This window comes from Opisthorchis viverrini (assembly GCF_000715545.1).
Source record: "Opisthorchis viverrini unplaced genomic scaffold opera_v5_428, whole genome shotgun sequence".
Lineage (NCBI taxonomy): Eukaryota > Metazoa > Platyhelminthes > Trematoda > Opisthorchiida > Opisthorchiidae > Opisthorchis > Opisthorchis viverrini.
In genome coordinates this window covers 131,219-146,771 of record NW_008752071.1, presented here as the reverse complement: position 1 = coordinate 146,771, position 15,553 = coordinate 131,219, and the positions used below count along the sequence as shown (strand labels likewise).

Sequence of the window (15,553 nt, the reverse complement as noted above, 5' to 3'; positions counted from 1 at the left end):
AAGGAACACGTCGAAACTAGCTTGATCACGCAGGTGCACTTGTTTCTTGAGTCAAACACTACTTTGGTTTCTTTCTGAACTTCTTGGCAGTGCGTCACTTTTCTTCTCGTTTTTTTTAACACCCATTCTGGATTTAGAGTGCAGATTATGGAATTTCATGACAAAACTAACCACTCGGTATGCGCCTCCGCATATACTGAAAGTATGTGGTTGAGAAAACAGTTGAGCTAAAGGACCCCTATTATCTGTCCCTCTAAATTTCCAGTTGTGGCTGCTACAGCAAGACTATAAGTGCAACTCACACAATGACAACAATGAAAAAGTTCGACTGAGTAGCCTGGTAGATCTCTTTTCTGGACGTCTGGTATGACAAAGTAAATATGATCCGACACTATGTCCAATATGCAAAAAGGCCAGCGCATAAATGAAGCAAAGTGTGTTCCATGGTTAGCCTATCTTTTTTCTCGACCCTCGATGAATAAACCACAGTAGCCTGAATTACATTACTCTTGGAACACAGTTTACAAATGCACAAGTAAACCAGTTTGACCTATGTTGTCTCTCTGGCGGACAGTACAGTTCCGTTTACTATCTGCTGCCACACTCCCGGTTACTGAAAAATCGAAAACGGGGAGAGATAACTAGCCGTGGCAAGCCATAGCATAACCACTTAGTTGTTTCTGAATTGCTCTGGTGTTACTATAGGAAGGATCCTCATCAGTGATTCCCTACTTGGAGATATCTCTTACTTCGTGATATCGTATAGGAGTGATGCCCTCCGCTAGTTGCCTGGGACTCCCTAATTAGAAGAATTGTGTAATAGGCTTTACGGAGAATTGGAGATTGTCAGTCTGCTTAAGTGGTTCATCTTGGTAGGTTTGAAAATGTTGTAACGAAAGATTCTTCATCCAGAGCACACCGACATCACCTAAGTTGTTTAGGTGATTTCAACGCAATCGATCGATTATGAAAACAGCGAACTACTCAGTAGTAGCCTTCCTCCGATCTACCCTGCCGAGGTTGATATCCTAAGGTTACGCTTATTTTCGCTCCAGATACTAGGAGTACAAGTGGACGACATTCTAGATACGTAGCCAGTTTGCAATGCTTGCGTGTAGCAAGTCTGTTGAATTCAATAGAAATGCCCTAAACAGGATTTATTACATTAGAATACAATGGCCGATAACGGTACGATTTTCTTCTTTGGTTAGTCTGTGAGAATGGGGCCAGTATCTTTAAGAGGCTGACAATCTACTTGCTGTATCCAGATATACACAATAATTACGCAACCTGTTCTATGTCACAAAAAGTGTACTCCAAGGTGATACAAGTGGCGCCTCTGGTATGTCATCCATTGTGCCAACAGTCATAGTACAGAATTCGGACGGAATTTCATTAATGTCCTCTGATTGTGAAAATCTTCAGAGAGGAAGCCTAGAGATCAAGCGAAGAAGGCGGCAGATCGCACCTTAGGACTCTAGTGTCTACAGTCAGGTGTGATTCTGGAAGCCCCTTTCCTAACTTGGTGACCTATTTTTCAAAGCAGCTACATCAAATTTAGAGTGGCCTCTGATGATATATATGTCGGTGGACTCAAACCTTGTTTCCGTCAGGTATGCATACACATCAGAAATCCAGAGTACAAAATTCTGCGTTGACCTTAAGTTTTCAGATTTAGTAGTAGTGATTCGCTAACCTATCGATGCTTTTGTGAATTTCGAAATAAACTTTTCGACTGAAAGTTTGTGTTGGGCTCACGATAGACAACTTTGAGTGACACGTAGGCTTAGCAACTCCGAACACCGGAGAGGAAGAATTGAGTCGAAATGTCTACTGTACCACTTGAACGCAATAAGCGAAGGTATACAACACACCTCGTTTGTCCGAGTTCCTGATGTTAACAAGCTCGCAAGTCCACCTGATCGATAGAGCACAGTGCCAAAGTCCGCACCAGATAACGGCGAAGGAATTGGTGGCTTGGTGGTGTGGGTCATAATCGTTGCTTACGATACCGGCCACATAATTCTGATTTGCAGTACGCCCAAGCAGTTGTCGTGATAGGATGGACCGGAGCACGTTGAGCAAATCGAGCAAGAATGCAGACGGATAAGCAGATGCAGTGTTATCAGAGATACAGAAACAGACAGCAACGAAGCTAAACAGGTGAAAATCTTTAAACACGTATTTGCAGTGGGTAACTGAATAGGGGAACAATGAGGCGATCAATTTAGACCCAGAGGTATGTTGGCTTTGAGAAACACCAGCATAATTTCTCTTGATAGTGATCAACTCTTATGAATTACTTAGTATGCGACTTAAATCCCTTTATCACTAGGCTAAGACGATCGCTGTTGTTGACCAGCCACATCCCCTACCTCCCTTTATTCGCTCAAAACATGTTTCTAAACTCGGTTCAATGTATGCCATCCGTTGTTTCACCAGTCATACTGGTTTCTTTCCAAGGAACTTTCAAATGCCTCAGTAGTATGGGATAGTGCAAAAAGTGGCAATCTAAGTCTGTACAGATCTTCCATCTGACCGATAGTGTGATGTCTTAAAGTGCGAACATTTAATGAAGACGGAGTTCTGTCCGGAGACGCGTCGGTAACCGGGTAGAAAAATATGCTGATCGGTGTACCCCTCAGACGCAGCTGAGAGAGTCTCGCACGTGTGGTCCCCCTTTAGCCGTTACCAGTTGAGGTGACAGTTGTGGCATAGGGAGAGTGAGTTGTTTGTTCTCGAAAATTTCCAATTATTAAGTGAAGTACTTCGAAAAAAACAGGCGGGCTGGGTCGCTATAGAGCGCCATCATACGCGGCCTGCAGAACTGCCGTATTTCTTGAGGATAGGTTAACCTGAAAAGGGGATATTTTCAACTTCCTGAGTGTTATCTTCTCTTAGGAGTACCGTAGATGGTCCAATAGTAGCGCAAATTTTCGCCTAATTTCACAACAGTTTGTAAAACCTTGTTGAAGTAATTCTTCACTAAGATAATGCGTCACTCTAGTCTAATCCAAAGAGCTGAATTACTGCTAAATGTTGGTCGATTTCGGAGAACGGCGAGGCTGTGTAAGTAAACTTGCCGTATGAGTTGCTGGGACATGGCTCAGAGTTAGAATTCCCGATTCTCAGTTTTTATTGTGCGCGACGCCATTCGACTTCTAGAGGAAGCGGTTTTGTTTTATACCTTTTTTTGTTAATCAACCGAATTTAATTGAGTTTGTTGTTCCAAAAACTGTGAGCGGAAGCGATTGCGGTGCTGCAACGTCTGCAGTTGCCCGTGTAACCCAAGAGAGTACACATGGGCTCGTTGAGAGCTTGCGGGTGGCCCAAGCAATCCGGCATACCAATGAGCAACAGCCCTAGATCTTCTCCTGAGTTTCACGGGAATACCCTAACGGTGCTGCCTTGGGTATATCAACTAACCAGTCATTTAGGTGGGAATGGCTGATCAGGTGGCTAAGCAGTGGTAAGACTGCTGGTGACATTGCCATCCTATGGTATGACAGAGGCGTCAGACAAGTGTTCATTTAAAGCCTGAGCAGATTGACTCCGGGCGATGTCAACCCGAAATAGGAGGAATCTACTCAGGCAACTCAGTGTGCTTCATTTTGGTCTAGAGTGAGTGCGCTAGTGACTGATTGGTTCGATTCTACTCATGTATGGGCGCCCGTAGTTTGAGAACTTCCAGATGGTTATGGTTGTATACGACATTGTGTGATCATCTTGGATGGCTCGGTTATATTCGAGCACTGAAGTTCGCTGTACCTCAGAATTCTCCAAAACTGTGCAGATGGCAGTTTTTTACACTTATCTGAAGGGTGTATGAAAGCGGAATTTTGGCCGACCTGGAGGTCTAGCTCGATTATTCGACTGCTCGTGAATAGATTGCTACAGGATGCGGTTACCTACTGTTCGTTTTACGTAGTTGTGGATCATGTAATGTTTTGGAGACTTTAGTTCTGAAATCAACCTGTTGAATTTTTGCTGAAAATCCTCAAGTATCCTAGTGCGCCATCGGCAAATCGCATAGGTTTTGATGTCATACGGACAGAATGACAGCTCGGAATACCGTCATCTTGGTATCCGCACTCAGGTTGTGCTTGATCCAGATTCGTATACAATTGGGTCTATCTTGTGTCGAACCATTAGGCTTTATCCCGCCCTGCCCGGGTTTACAATTTTCCATAGAAAGCTTACTTCGCATTGTCGCGGCGTGTCGAAGTTTCTCATATGTACACCCATTCGCCCCACTCACTATTGTTGGGGCTAGACCCACATGTTTCACGCATAAACTTTGGGTATGTGGACGGTCCTCAACTTTTCTCACTGTCCACAGAGTCGCATGGACTGCTGGGGTTAGTTGAATCAAGTGAATATTAACCATTAAACGTCGTGCTTACTCACCGGTCAGCAGGTTTACTCGTATAACCTTGTGTCCAGCGTTTTCGTTGTTATCTATCGTTAGGAGCGAAACATCGCAAGATTATAGGCAAACAAGACTCATTAGTAAAGGGCTTAACCTACAGGGCCTCTGAAATCAGGTCTTGAATATACACAGCACTGTTCCACGCCTGTCTAACATCCAATTTTCAGAATACAACGAATTTGGCGGCGCTGGAATGAATAGTCTGCACAACCACACTGCGTCACACTTCAGCATAATTAGCGTCATAATCTTTCACTTCGGTATTGTTGGTGAGTTGCGCGGCCCAGCGGTGCACAGCCTCACGCACTTTACGCCTCAGTCGTTTTAGTTATCAGTGTCTCTCGATAATGCGTTTCGTTGACCCTCCCCCTCCTTTTTCGCCCTCGGTCACATTTCGTCGAGTGTAAACAGGTTAAAGCGCGTTCATGCAGTTCTGCATACTACTTTGCACAAACAAGTACGTGGTAACTATGATGCTTGGGATTTAATTGACCCGATGCTTCAGGTTAATCCAAAAATGGATACCAGCCTTCTAAAGCGTTGCATATCAGGACAATGTTATTGTTATCCCATAACAACTAACTAGCAGTGTAACCTTCGAGCTAAACTTATTGTGCTAAAGGCGCGATCAATCCAGCGTTGTCTAACTATAGATGGTTACTCCTAGCTCCCAATAGTTTAATGCATAATGAATGGTTCCTAGCAAGGTGAATCATGTTTGATCGATTGACATAGCTAATTGTCTTACGAACGAAATTCACAGACAGGTAGAGGTCGGTATGATGAGCACATCTATCGTAACTTTTGGTCTAATGATGATGACCCGCGGATGAAACCAGTAAGTGCTATTGCGGAGTGTTCGTCGTTTATGTATTCATAATCACTATAGTTAATCCATAGTCAACTATTCTACAGGACATTAAAGCATGCCGCCCGCGGTTACACTTTAGTGAGCCTTTTTGCTACACTGACACATCACATCTCATAAATGTAAGTGACATACCACATGCTGAATAAAATTTAACTATGATATAACTGAAGCGAATATTATACGTTCACGGACGACAGTGGCCCGCTAGTGCCATCACATGGTGGTTGAAAGCTTGAAGAAGTCAATGGGTGTCGTGCGGATCGGTTACAGCACGCTACTCTGTTGTACCCGGGTTTAACCATGTTTATATGGGACCAACAGAACGTGAGGCACTTGGGACGATTGTTGGAATAAATTACCTTGTTTTAGACTGCTCGTTCGAGTTTCGCACCACAGATCCTTGATCACAGACGCCAACAGCATCCAACTCTGTTCGTTGTTCAAACCTAAAGCTTTCTTCGACCATCATTACAGTGTGAGCCCAGCAATGAGGCGTACAATGGATCATAAAAGGCGGACGAATAAACGCATAAACACATACCTATGCCTTATGACCCCTTCAGATATGTGAACGCAGTAGACAAAACAGCCACTCACTGTGTACGTGTAATACTATATGCATTATATGCAATCAGTAGATTCATAAATCTTCATAAATCTCCTTCATTTTAGCTGGTGGATATAAGTTCAGATATATGAAGTAATTTGAACTGTGCATTCTGTCAGTTTTTCATATTCCATGCCAGTAGTATATGCAGGGCGACTCAAAAGGCTAAATGCTCTCCTTGAATCAACAAGGGTTACGTCTCTCTTATCGTATCCAGGGTTATCTCTGTCCATAAAAGCATCTTTTTTTAAAAAATAAGACAGTGATATTAGTCCTTTCCACTCAATTCAGTTCCACTCGAAAGCGCCCCATGGACGTCACGTGCACCACAGACAAGGCCGCAAAGGGTCTGCGTACCTTGAGCGTTTGTGCCACTTATGATTCTTCAAACTTATTTAAAACGACTGTTTTTACTTATTACCTCAATTGTTAGATCACTTTGACGTTTTTCAGTTGCCTGTCATGATACAGAGGAGTTGGTTATTGATGGAAAATATTTGGAACTGATAGACAAGTCATCTTCAAAAAGTTTGAGCGACCGTAAAGTCATTCCTGGATTATGTAAGTGGGTTACCGGGCTCACCGAGTTCTAAGAGAGACGAATAAATGGTTGGCAAGCTACGTTTAGACAAACACATGAAAGCAGCGGTGTCTGTTCAGTTTTTTCGTTTTCCACAGACGTGATGTACTACTCATGACGTCACCCGGTTCCGCCCTTATTGGGACGCAGTTCCCGAGTTTCTGTCAAAACAAGAGTGTATTTTGCTAGTTACTTGTTTTTGTAGTCTACTGTGAAGGGTTATCACCTACGACCGGCGTAGTGAGGTTTTGAAAGAGCACTGTCATAAAGACATATTTTTAATAATACGGGTAGCTTTTTAGACAAGTGAAACATTTGGAAAAGGTGTGGAACCGATTGAGAAGTCATTGTTTCAGAAGAGGTTGATACACAAATGGTAGATTTTTTTGGGCAACGTTTTGCTTTTGACACAAAAGCTTCATCAGGCCAAGTGACTAGGTCACCAAACTGTCCGGGTTATAAGACAGACGGGAAACCAATCGGTAAGTCCTCTTCAAATTATCACACTACAACAGTGTTTGGTGTCCGTTGGTGTGGTTGTCAAAATCTTGCGTTGGCGGATTGGGGGAGTTTCAAATTAGTTGTGATCGGTTTTGGTTTCCCAGTCTTCCAATTCAAGGTGCTTCAATTGACAATTCACTTCGGGCGCCACTGGTGGAATTCCTTGATCTTTGTGGGGTTGTGAGTGCTCCGACAAGTTAGTTTGAGGGGAGGTTGAGGTTAAGTGGAATTCAGATGATGACTACTCATCCTTCTGATTACCACACACCAACCCCTGTCAGATCGACTGATCCAAAACCGCTCTCCACACGCTTGCCAGTTCCACGCCTTCTGTTCTGTTAACACTGGGATACTTGGCGATTTCTACCGACTCGGATATCGGTCTCTGTGACGTGGACAGTAGTCCTCGCTTCAAAACCCCAGCATTTTCTGAACATGTTTTGTGTCCTCTGTCCAGTGCGTGTTCCGCAATTGCCGAGTTTTTAGTGACGCTTGAGATTCATCCATGTTTCTCGGTGGCCTGTTTAGTTTTCTACTATGCTCTCCAATTCCGGTATGAAATTTCTTGGCCGTCTGTCCTGTATGGACTTTAATGCAGCCGTTACACTCCATTTTATAGGCGGTCCCTGGTTCTGTTTGCCAGGGGTGATCCTTCAATTGCACCAGTGCAGAGCGCAGTGTTCCCCCTCTTGAAAGCTACTCTCATGTTGGCCGTGTCTAGAATTCTTCAAATAACGTCCGATGTCCCTGGTTTATATGGAATAACAGCGGTATAGACCCATTCCCTGTTGGATTTCGCTACTGGTAGGAACACTCTTCGAAACCGACACCTAATCAAGCTAGCTGGATATCCACAACCCGATGTATGTTCTTTACTTCAATTTGGGCCGCTGTCCGATCAGTTTCTTCTGTGCACGGAGCGCTTACAGGCCTAAACAGTCGAGCTGACAGGGGTTGGTATGTGGTAATCAGAAGGATGAGTAGTCATCATCTGAATTCCACTTAACCTCAACCTCCCCTCAAACTAACTTGTCGGAGCACTCACAACCCCACAAAGATCAAGGAATTCCACCAGTGGCGCCCGAAGTGAATTGTCAATTGAAGCACCTTGAATTGGAAGACTGGGAAACCAAAACCGATCACAACTAATTTGAAACTCCCCCAATCCGCCAACGCAAGATTTTGACAACCACACCAACGGACACCAAACACTGTTGTAGTGTGATAATTTGAAGAGGACTTACCGATTGGTTTCCCGTCTGTCTTATAACCCGGACAGTTTGGTGACCTAGGTCACTTGGCTGATGAAGCTTTTGTGTCAAAAGCGAAACGTTACCCAAATAAAACCACCGATTGCTTATTAGGCTCTTCTGAAATGAGTTAAAAACATATTTTTTGCGTACCGCCCTCCTCTGATGAACACCATTTCAGCTGGATTAGGGTAGTAATTATTGGTATCGGAGAGAGGGAATTTATCTCTATCTGCATCGTGGAGTTGATTTACATAATCGCTTTTTCTACAGCACTTCTGTGGATTTTGCGTCTTCTTTTAACAGGATCCAAAGTTCTTTGGACGGATAGACTTATCAGCATATTCGTTGCACATACAAATAGGCACTTGTGATATCCGTTGAAAAGCATGTTACTGAAATCTAACCCTGCATTATTATTCGAACGCTACTGTTAGCTGAAAACGAAAATGATTATTGATAAGTCCAGCCAAATTTGTGGACACGTTTTCGAAGATTTGAGACATTATTCAAGTCAAGTGCGCTAGAAAGCGTGAGTCCTTCTAGTGATTGTGCTGAGATGGTATGGATAGGGAAATGGGAGCAGCAGATTAAACGCTGATCGAGTTCGTAATCAAATTGCCAAGAGCGAAAGCCCACCTTAAGTTTGATAGGCGGTAGACGCTTTGAGTCACTCTGTGTGATCAAAACCTGGCCCACTCTGAGGATGCAAAGAATGAAGAGTTGCTGCTTGATTCCTGGTGTTGCTGCTCATAGCAGGTGCATTATCGGCCACACTAGACTCTTGGCTCTTAAAAGTATTCTGAATTCATTAGATAATGTGTCAGCTGCCACGGTCGACCGCATGGCTGTCGGAGTGTGCGGTCCTTAGGATCGAAGTTAGCTAACCCTGAGTGCAGCTGAATGCAGCTTCGCTGCACTCATCAGTGTGGAGATGCTGGAAGTCATCGCACAGTCCTCGTACTCCCATTGGATCGAACTGTATGACTTTACTCATGGGCCACCTGGGACTACAGTTGCTCGTATCCCGAAACCTTGCTGCTCTTTGTCAGACTTCTGGTAAACCATGAAGAGCAAACTTCCGGCCGGTGATGCAGCAGTAAGGCTCTTTCAGTACAATAGGGTGACAGCTTTTCGTCTGGATGGTCCAAATACAGCACAGTTTTGTCTGAGTTTCCCACCGTTTTGCATACGAAACTAGCAGGACACTTTTTTGTTTTTCTTATCATTTTGTGTTCACTCCAGATTTTCTAGAAAAAAGCCCACAAGAGAAAGTGCTTCTACATAGAAGGAAGATTCTAGTTAGCATCGACGTCCCTCAGGTTGTGAAGTCTTTACTCCATAACGAATGGGAAGACACCGGTATTGTTGTCCTAGGTGATGTTTCAAGGCTCTTTCATGAACCATCCACAGTCCACGATTGTCAGCGATCCTTCCTCATCCACATAGTGGTCTCCATCAAACGGTTATTTCTCCCTTTTTCCTCTACGTGAGGGCCGTTTCATTACTTAATTTAATCACCGGTAACTTATCGATTACCCGCAGCTGTCACGTGCACCAAATAACTCTGCAGCTGCTAACCATACCGGGTGAAGTTGTTAGCAGGTCAGGTGAACACTCTCTCTTCCATTCTCCGAAAAGTGAATACCCATCTCTCCTAATTATAGTCAGCTTCACAATGACCTACTAAGCACCGATACTTTAAATGTCTTGGTCCTCACTCCAGGGTGTGACCACACCAAGTGACCCTCTGTGGTCCCCAGTGTTCAAGCAACCCTTCTTAGAGCTTGGTGTGCAGATTTCTATGCTACGAGAACGCGAGAGTCTTTGCTACCCTCAGACCTAATAATAGTTGTGTTTTTTTAGTGTTTGTCCTCTTCCGGTAACTCTACATAGGCCAATAAATTACCTTCCTAGGTCCACTGGATGTTTTTGCCGGTTTCTCAGTATGCAAACATTTTGACGTTTGTTTCAGCTTCACCCATCAAATCCTCCTCGACTTTTTTTAAGCTCTTGACTGGTCACTCAGTGAAGCTACATCCACCACATGAACTCATTACAAGTAAATCATGCTCTCATTAGAACCTCCACTTACCGTAATTATAAGAAACCTTTGGGTACTTTTCTTTCTAAGCTCATGATCCTATGTATTAACTCTGTATTTCGAGGTCCTTTTAATGACGAACAATTGTATCATTTACTCTACTGTTGAATCGTATGAAATACAAATCAACCTCAAGGCCACAAAACATTGTGACTTACACTGACTTCATTCATTTCTGTAATGTATTACTCATAAGGTTGCTGAAAACTTCTCGACAGCCCATTTGCACGAAATTAGCGAATATACACACATTTGCAAACTAATTTGCGTTTTCAATAGACTCACCCAGAACCCAGCTGAATCTCTCAGTTTTGATGATTTCAGGCAACTGAATGTGCTGCACCAGGCCGCCTCATGTTTCAGTCGCCACGATAATCGCGATATCACGACACATATATTTTTGTAATGCACTACTCATAAGGTTGCTGAGAAATTCGGTTGGGTTCCAGGTGAGTATCTTAAAAAACCAAATTAGTTTGCGAATGAGTGTATATTCGCTAATTTCATTCATTTCCGTTATAACATCAGAGGAATAGGACCGTAAACCGATATGCAAAAAAATCATTCGCAATCGTACATGAAAAGTTGCTTATTCTGTCTCATTCTCAAGACGAAAGCTAAATTACGGGAGTCTCCCTTCAATGCTTGTTCTGTTCCGATACCTGACTGAAACTGACTTGTTTTGAGAAGTCACAATCTGGGATGAGAGCCCAGGATTTAGAATGATTCTTCAATAAAATGGGTTAGTCCGCACGCGATTTCTTCCTGATTCAAACCCTTCTTTCTCGCACTCAATTCGCGCCTCTGTTGTTAATATAATTCTAATAGAATTATCATTACTATCAATACTACCAGATACTCTATATATATACGTACTGATGGAAATAGTCTTTTCCAGTTTCGTGAAACATATTTCCTTTGGCCTTGCTAATTGAACTCATTGTCTAACTCGGGCTAACACTCATCCACTATTTGCATTGGCATACCTGGATTCGTGTCCTACTGCAGTACAGTATTTTAAGTAAACCTCCTTAAGACATCCTTTAGATGTCTCTTGATTTACTTCAAATAGTATATCTCAAAAAACCTCAAACTTTCACGCAACCATCAAGTCAATCTAACTATTCATTCGTCGCCACTTTGCTTCTGTGGAGTGGCGCAGGTCTGCAGGAACCACTTACTGAATAGCACTCTGCGAGTTGTCATGTGATGCTTTGAGTAATTCATGTGACAGAATTAGTGGTTTCCACAGACTGGTCATATAATAAAAATAACTGGAGGGGATGCTGAATTTACAGCCCTATCTTATGATGTCTTCAATAAAACTGAACTATTTCTCCAGCTGACAGGCACCGTTTTACTTGTGGATTGTGAACTGTGAGTACCGTCAGTCTTCCTTACTTGTTTGCAATACTGTTTGATAAACTAACTCCACTAAATCTGCTACAAGAGGTCGTAGTGCTCCAATGGGCAGACTGGAACGGATTCGTTAAGGATCCTATTCACCTTGGGTCACTCTGGAGCGGGTAAGGTTGGGGGACTAGATTGGGCGTTCACATTTCAGAGTTGCGCAACTACAGTGACGTAAGGTGTCATGGACAGGTTGTATTCACCACATTTCACGGTCACAAGTATAAACCAGGTCTTCTGATATCGCCACCTTCTACTTCGACGAGTTCTGTTAGAACCGAGATACTAATCATGATTACTAAATGAAAGTTAATTGTTTTTCTTCAACTCCAGACCGTATCTTGGGAAATAGACATGTTCAAACAAGTTGTACAGAAGTAGCAAAGTTGTTGCTAACCTCAGGGACTGTGTGCGGAATTCAAATCGCTTTCGAAGGTCAACACCTGTTTGTTAATATCCTTAAGGAAGGAGACTCGAAATTTTCCTACGTATGTAAATTCTTCGAATATTCTCTACTGAGTTCTGTGGTGGAGTGAGTGCAAAGGATGCAGCGAGAGGTATCTACCTATCATGCTGCTTTTAAGGGCGCTCGATAACATCTTTTTCTTTCGTAGGATTGTAAATCTTGGCTGGGTGGAACGCTGAGTTGAGTTTACCTTTGAGTTTAACCGTTGAGTTTACATCCTCTGTTCTACAAACTAGTTTGGCTGAACAGCGACAAGTATTTTCTCTGAGAGAACCCTCACAGTCTGACCAGAATACGCCACTGGTCGGAAGCACTCAAATAGGTACACGTGAAAACGTTGGTATAGTTTGATTACAACAGTGCAGTTGAACCACCCTCGTTTGTTAGCGTTTTTGAGGTTCAGAGTATCCTTCTACTAATTAATTACTATTGCAACTGATTGGCTCTTTTGTATTTTTCATAGAGGTCCACACCTAGAATCGTAGAACTCGTTCAAAGCACACGTGAGCAACAGCCATTACGATTATCCCAGTTCGAAGAGCTCTGAAGTTTGGGTGAGATAGTTCCAAACAACTGGAACGAAGTCCACATGTCCTTTTTCCAGAACAGCGAGGAGCTTCTTAGGTAGTGTTACTCCCTTCCTTCCCGTGAAATTTATGAGCTAATACTCTTGTCTAGAACGAACAGTAACTATTTAACAAAGTGACTAGCGTTGACGTGTTTTACGATTCGGGTGTATCGGGTGTTACGGCGCCAGACTTTCCAGTATGGGATAGTCAAAGTGTAAGTCAACATATTCAACCAAGTGGCTCATGCTGAGCGTAGTCATTGCATTCAGAGCTCTCTCTCTCAGACACACACTAGGTGGTGGACGTCAAACGCGTAATCTATCGTGATTCATCATGTGATACATCATGTGTTTTGATATTGATGGGATGGTTTGTTGAATGAACAGGTTACGTCTTGATGTCCTGCCTGGTTAGTCCTTGCCTTTTCAGTCACCTGTTATTCCCATAGTCGAACTGGTATTACTGATGCTGACGATAGGTTGAAGGGATTCTTTTGCCTTAAATGGTAATAACCTCTAAATAAGGACATTTCGTGTAGTTTTCAGGCCTTGCTCTAGCAGTGCGAGTTGATCTGCGAAGTTTTATTAGAAAGCATCGAGGATCATTTTCCACGTTCGGTGTGAAGGTCAGGTTTTATCTTACACTGACTTCATTAACGCGCATACCCTATTCGTTGTTAACAGTAACACCATCACAATAGTCCGGTTTAGACAAGCAACACCCAGCGTACTATTTTGGAACGAACCAAGTGTGGGATGAATTCTGTCCATTAGTACTGGACCGATACTTGGCTTAATTAAACTTGGGACCTGGATGTAAGTTGGGTAAAGAAAACCTACACAGCTAATCACTCACATCCCCATCATGAGGTATGAGGCAAAGTGACTCACCGGCAGTTCACGGCGAATGAGGACGACCGTCAGAAAAGCGCAACGCCATCACGCAAAAGTCCAACCAAATCCATGTACGAAGCACGAAGATTGGACTCGGGGTCGGCTCGAATTGTGCCTGGCTCATACCACTGACTGATTATGATTATAATGACAAGGATAAGCGCATAGTGGAACGGACCAGGAGGTCTGGTGATACGGCATATGCGGTATAAGCTGAGGTATCCCGGGTACACTAACTTTTCTCCCACGCTAACTTAGTTCAGTTGATCCACATTTTTCAGAGAGAATTTCAACACTGTTGTTCGATTAACAGTTTGCGCTCTTTTTCTAAGTAAGTGGGAGGGGTAACGTTCACTGGACGACTGTAGGTAAATTCAGTCATAATTTCCAAATCACATTGGAGCCTATCCCATCCTTACGCAGGTTGTACGGACAAACCACGTGAGACCACTTCATTAATCTTCCAACCGAAAGTAGTTCGGAGCACGAGAAGTCAAATGTTTATATCCTACTACCTGAAGATATGAATAGCGTGACGAGCGATTGCTGAGATAGGAAACTGCGCACGATACTAGGCTGAACAGTAACTCTGAAATCTACTTGATAAGCGATAAAATAGGATACGAGAACCCATCTGATTCTGTGATGGTAAAGCACGTGATCTCGTCGTGAGTTATGAAATCTGCACAAAACGACCTAAATCCAATCAGTTGATTGATTAAAGGCGAATGAACTGGGAAATTGCCTCATTTTCTAGAGGTGTCCTTCTTCCAATCTGTCCTCACCAAGCCCCCATATGCGACAGCCAAGTGTCAGTCTTCTGTGGACAGAATAAATTGGGCTACAGTAAAACAGTCGGCTGTGATTTCTGCTTGAAGAATAAAATGTGCACACCATGTAACTGAGACGCTCAGACACATGGCATCTGGTACTGGTGCTTTTGATATTGGAAATCAGCGGCATATTAAATGCCGGAGGAGGTTCGAGGGATAACCGCGAAATTCATCGGAACAGCTAACGTAGCTACAAAAATCTTAGATTCCGTGACTGTCTTCAGTTCAAAAACATCGCAAATTTATATGCAAATGTGCAGCCGATATTTATTCCCTGTTGCGTACAAAGACTCGTACGGTTCGAAGTGGTAAAGTTATTATCTTGACTGATTAATAACCAACACATGTTGAAATGGCATTGCGTATTCTGGCGGATTTAGCAATCGATCATAATAAGAGGTATTTACATATCTTGCTGCATTTTAGGATGCACGGTAAGAACTTCATCTTTTGTAGGATTGTAAAACTTGGCTGGGGGTAACGCAGTAACTGTTGAGTTTAGATCCTCTGTTCTACAAACCAGTTTGACTAAACCCCGACGAGTATTTTGTCTGGGAGAAGCTTCATTGTCCGACCGGGAAAGGCCACTGGCCGGACGAGCTGAAATAAGTACATGTATAGTATAGTTTGATTACAATGTTTCAGTTAAACTTCCCTCGTTTGCTGGTGTTTTTAAGTTTCACACTATCCTTTTAGTAATTAGTTATTACGGCAACCGATGGACCCGTTTGTTCTTTACGTGGAGACCTACTATTAACAAAGACTCACTATTAAATCCTAGATCTCGTTCAAAGCACTCGTGGGCAACAGCCATTACGATCATTCCAGTTTGACGTCTTATCCGTTTTTTTTCCGGTTCTGGCAAGACAAAGTCAGGAAATTGAGTGTGCTGTTCTGCCCTTGACTGCTTAGACTGCTTATGTTACCTTTTTACAGATAGAGCTTACCACGTTGTCGATAACCACATGTCCATACCTATATGGAAGAACTCTCAAAGATTAAACAATTCAAAGAACGCGGTTGGGTTGACAGATGTAAAG

General features: G+C 43.1%; 1 protein-coding gene across 1 annotated transcript in view; it reads left to right on the top strand.

Moving 5' to 3' along the window:
* Positions 1–6,362: 6,362 nt before the first annotated feature.
* T265_15263 (hypothetical protein) overlaps positions 6,363–15,553 on the top strand; it is a gene marked incomplete at both ends in the record, with an annotated part of 32,117 nt that continues 22,926 nt past the window's right edge. Inside the window, one exon of the mRNA XM_009177320.1 lies at positions 6,363–6,468. Coding sequence (XP_009175584.1) covers positions 6,363–6,468 — 106 coding nt within the window. The remainder of the gene's footprint in view (positions 6,469–15,553) is intronic.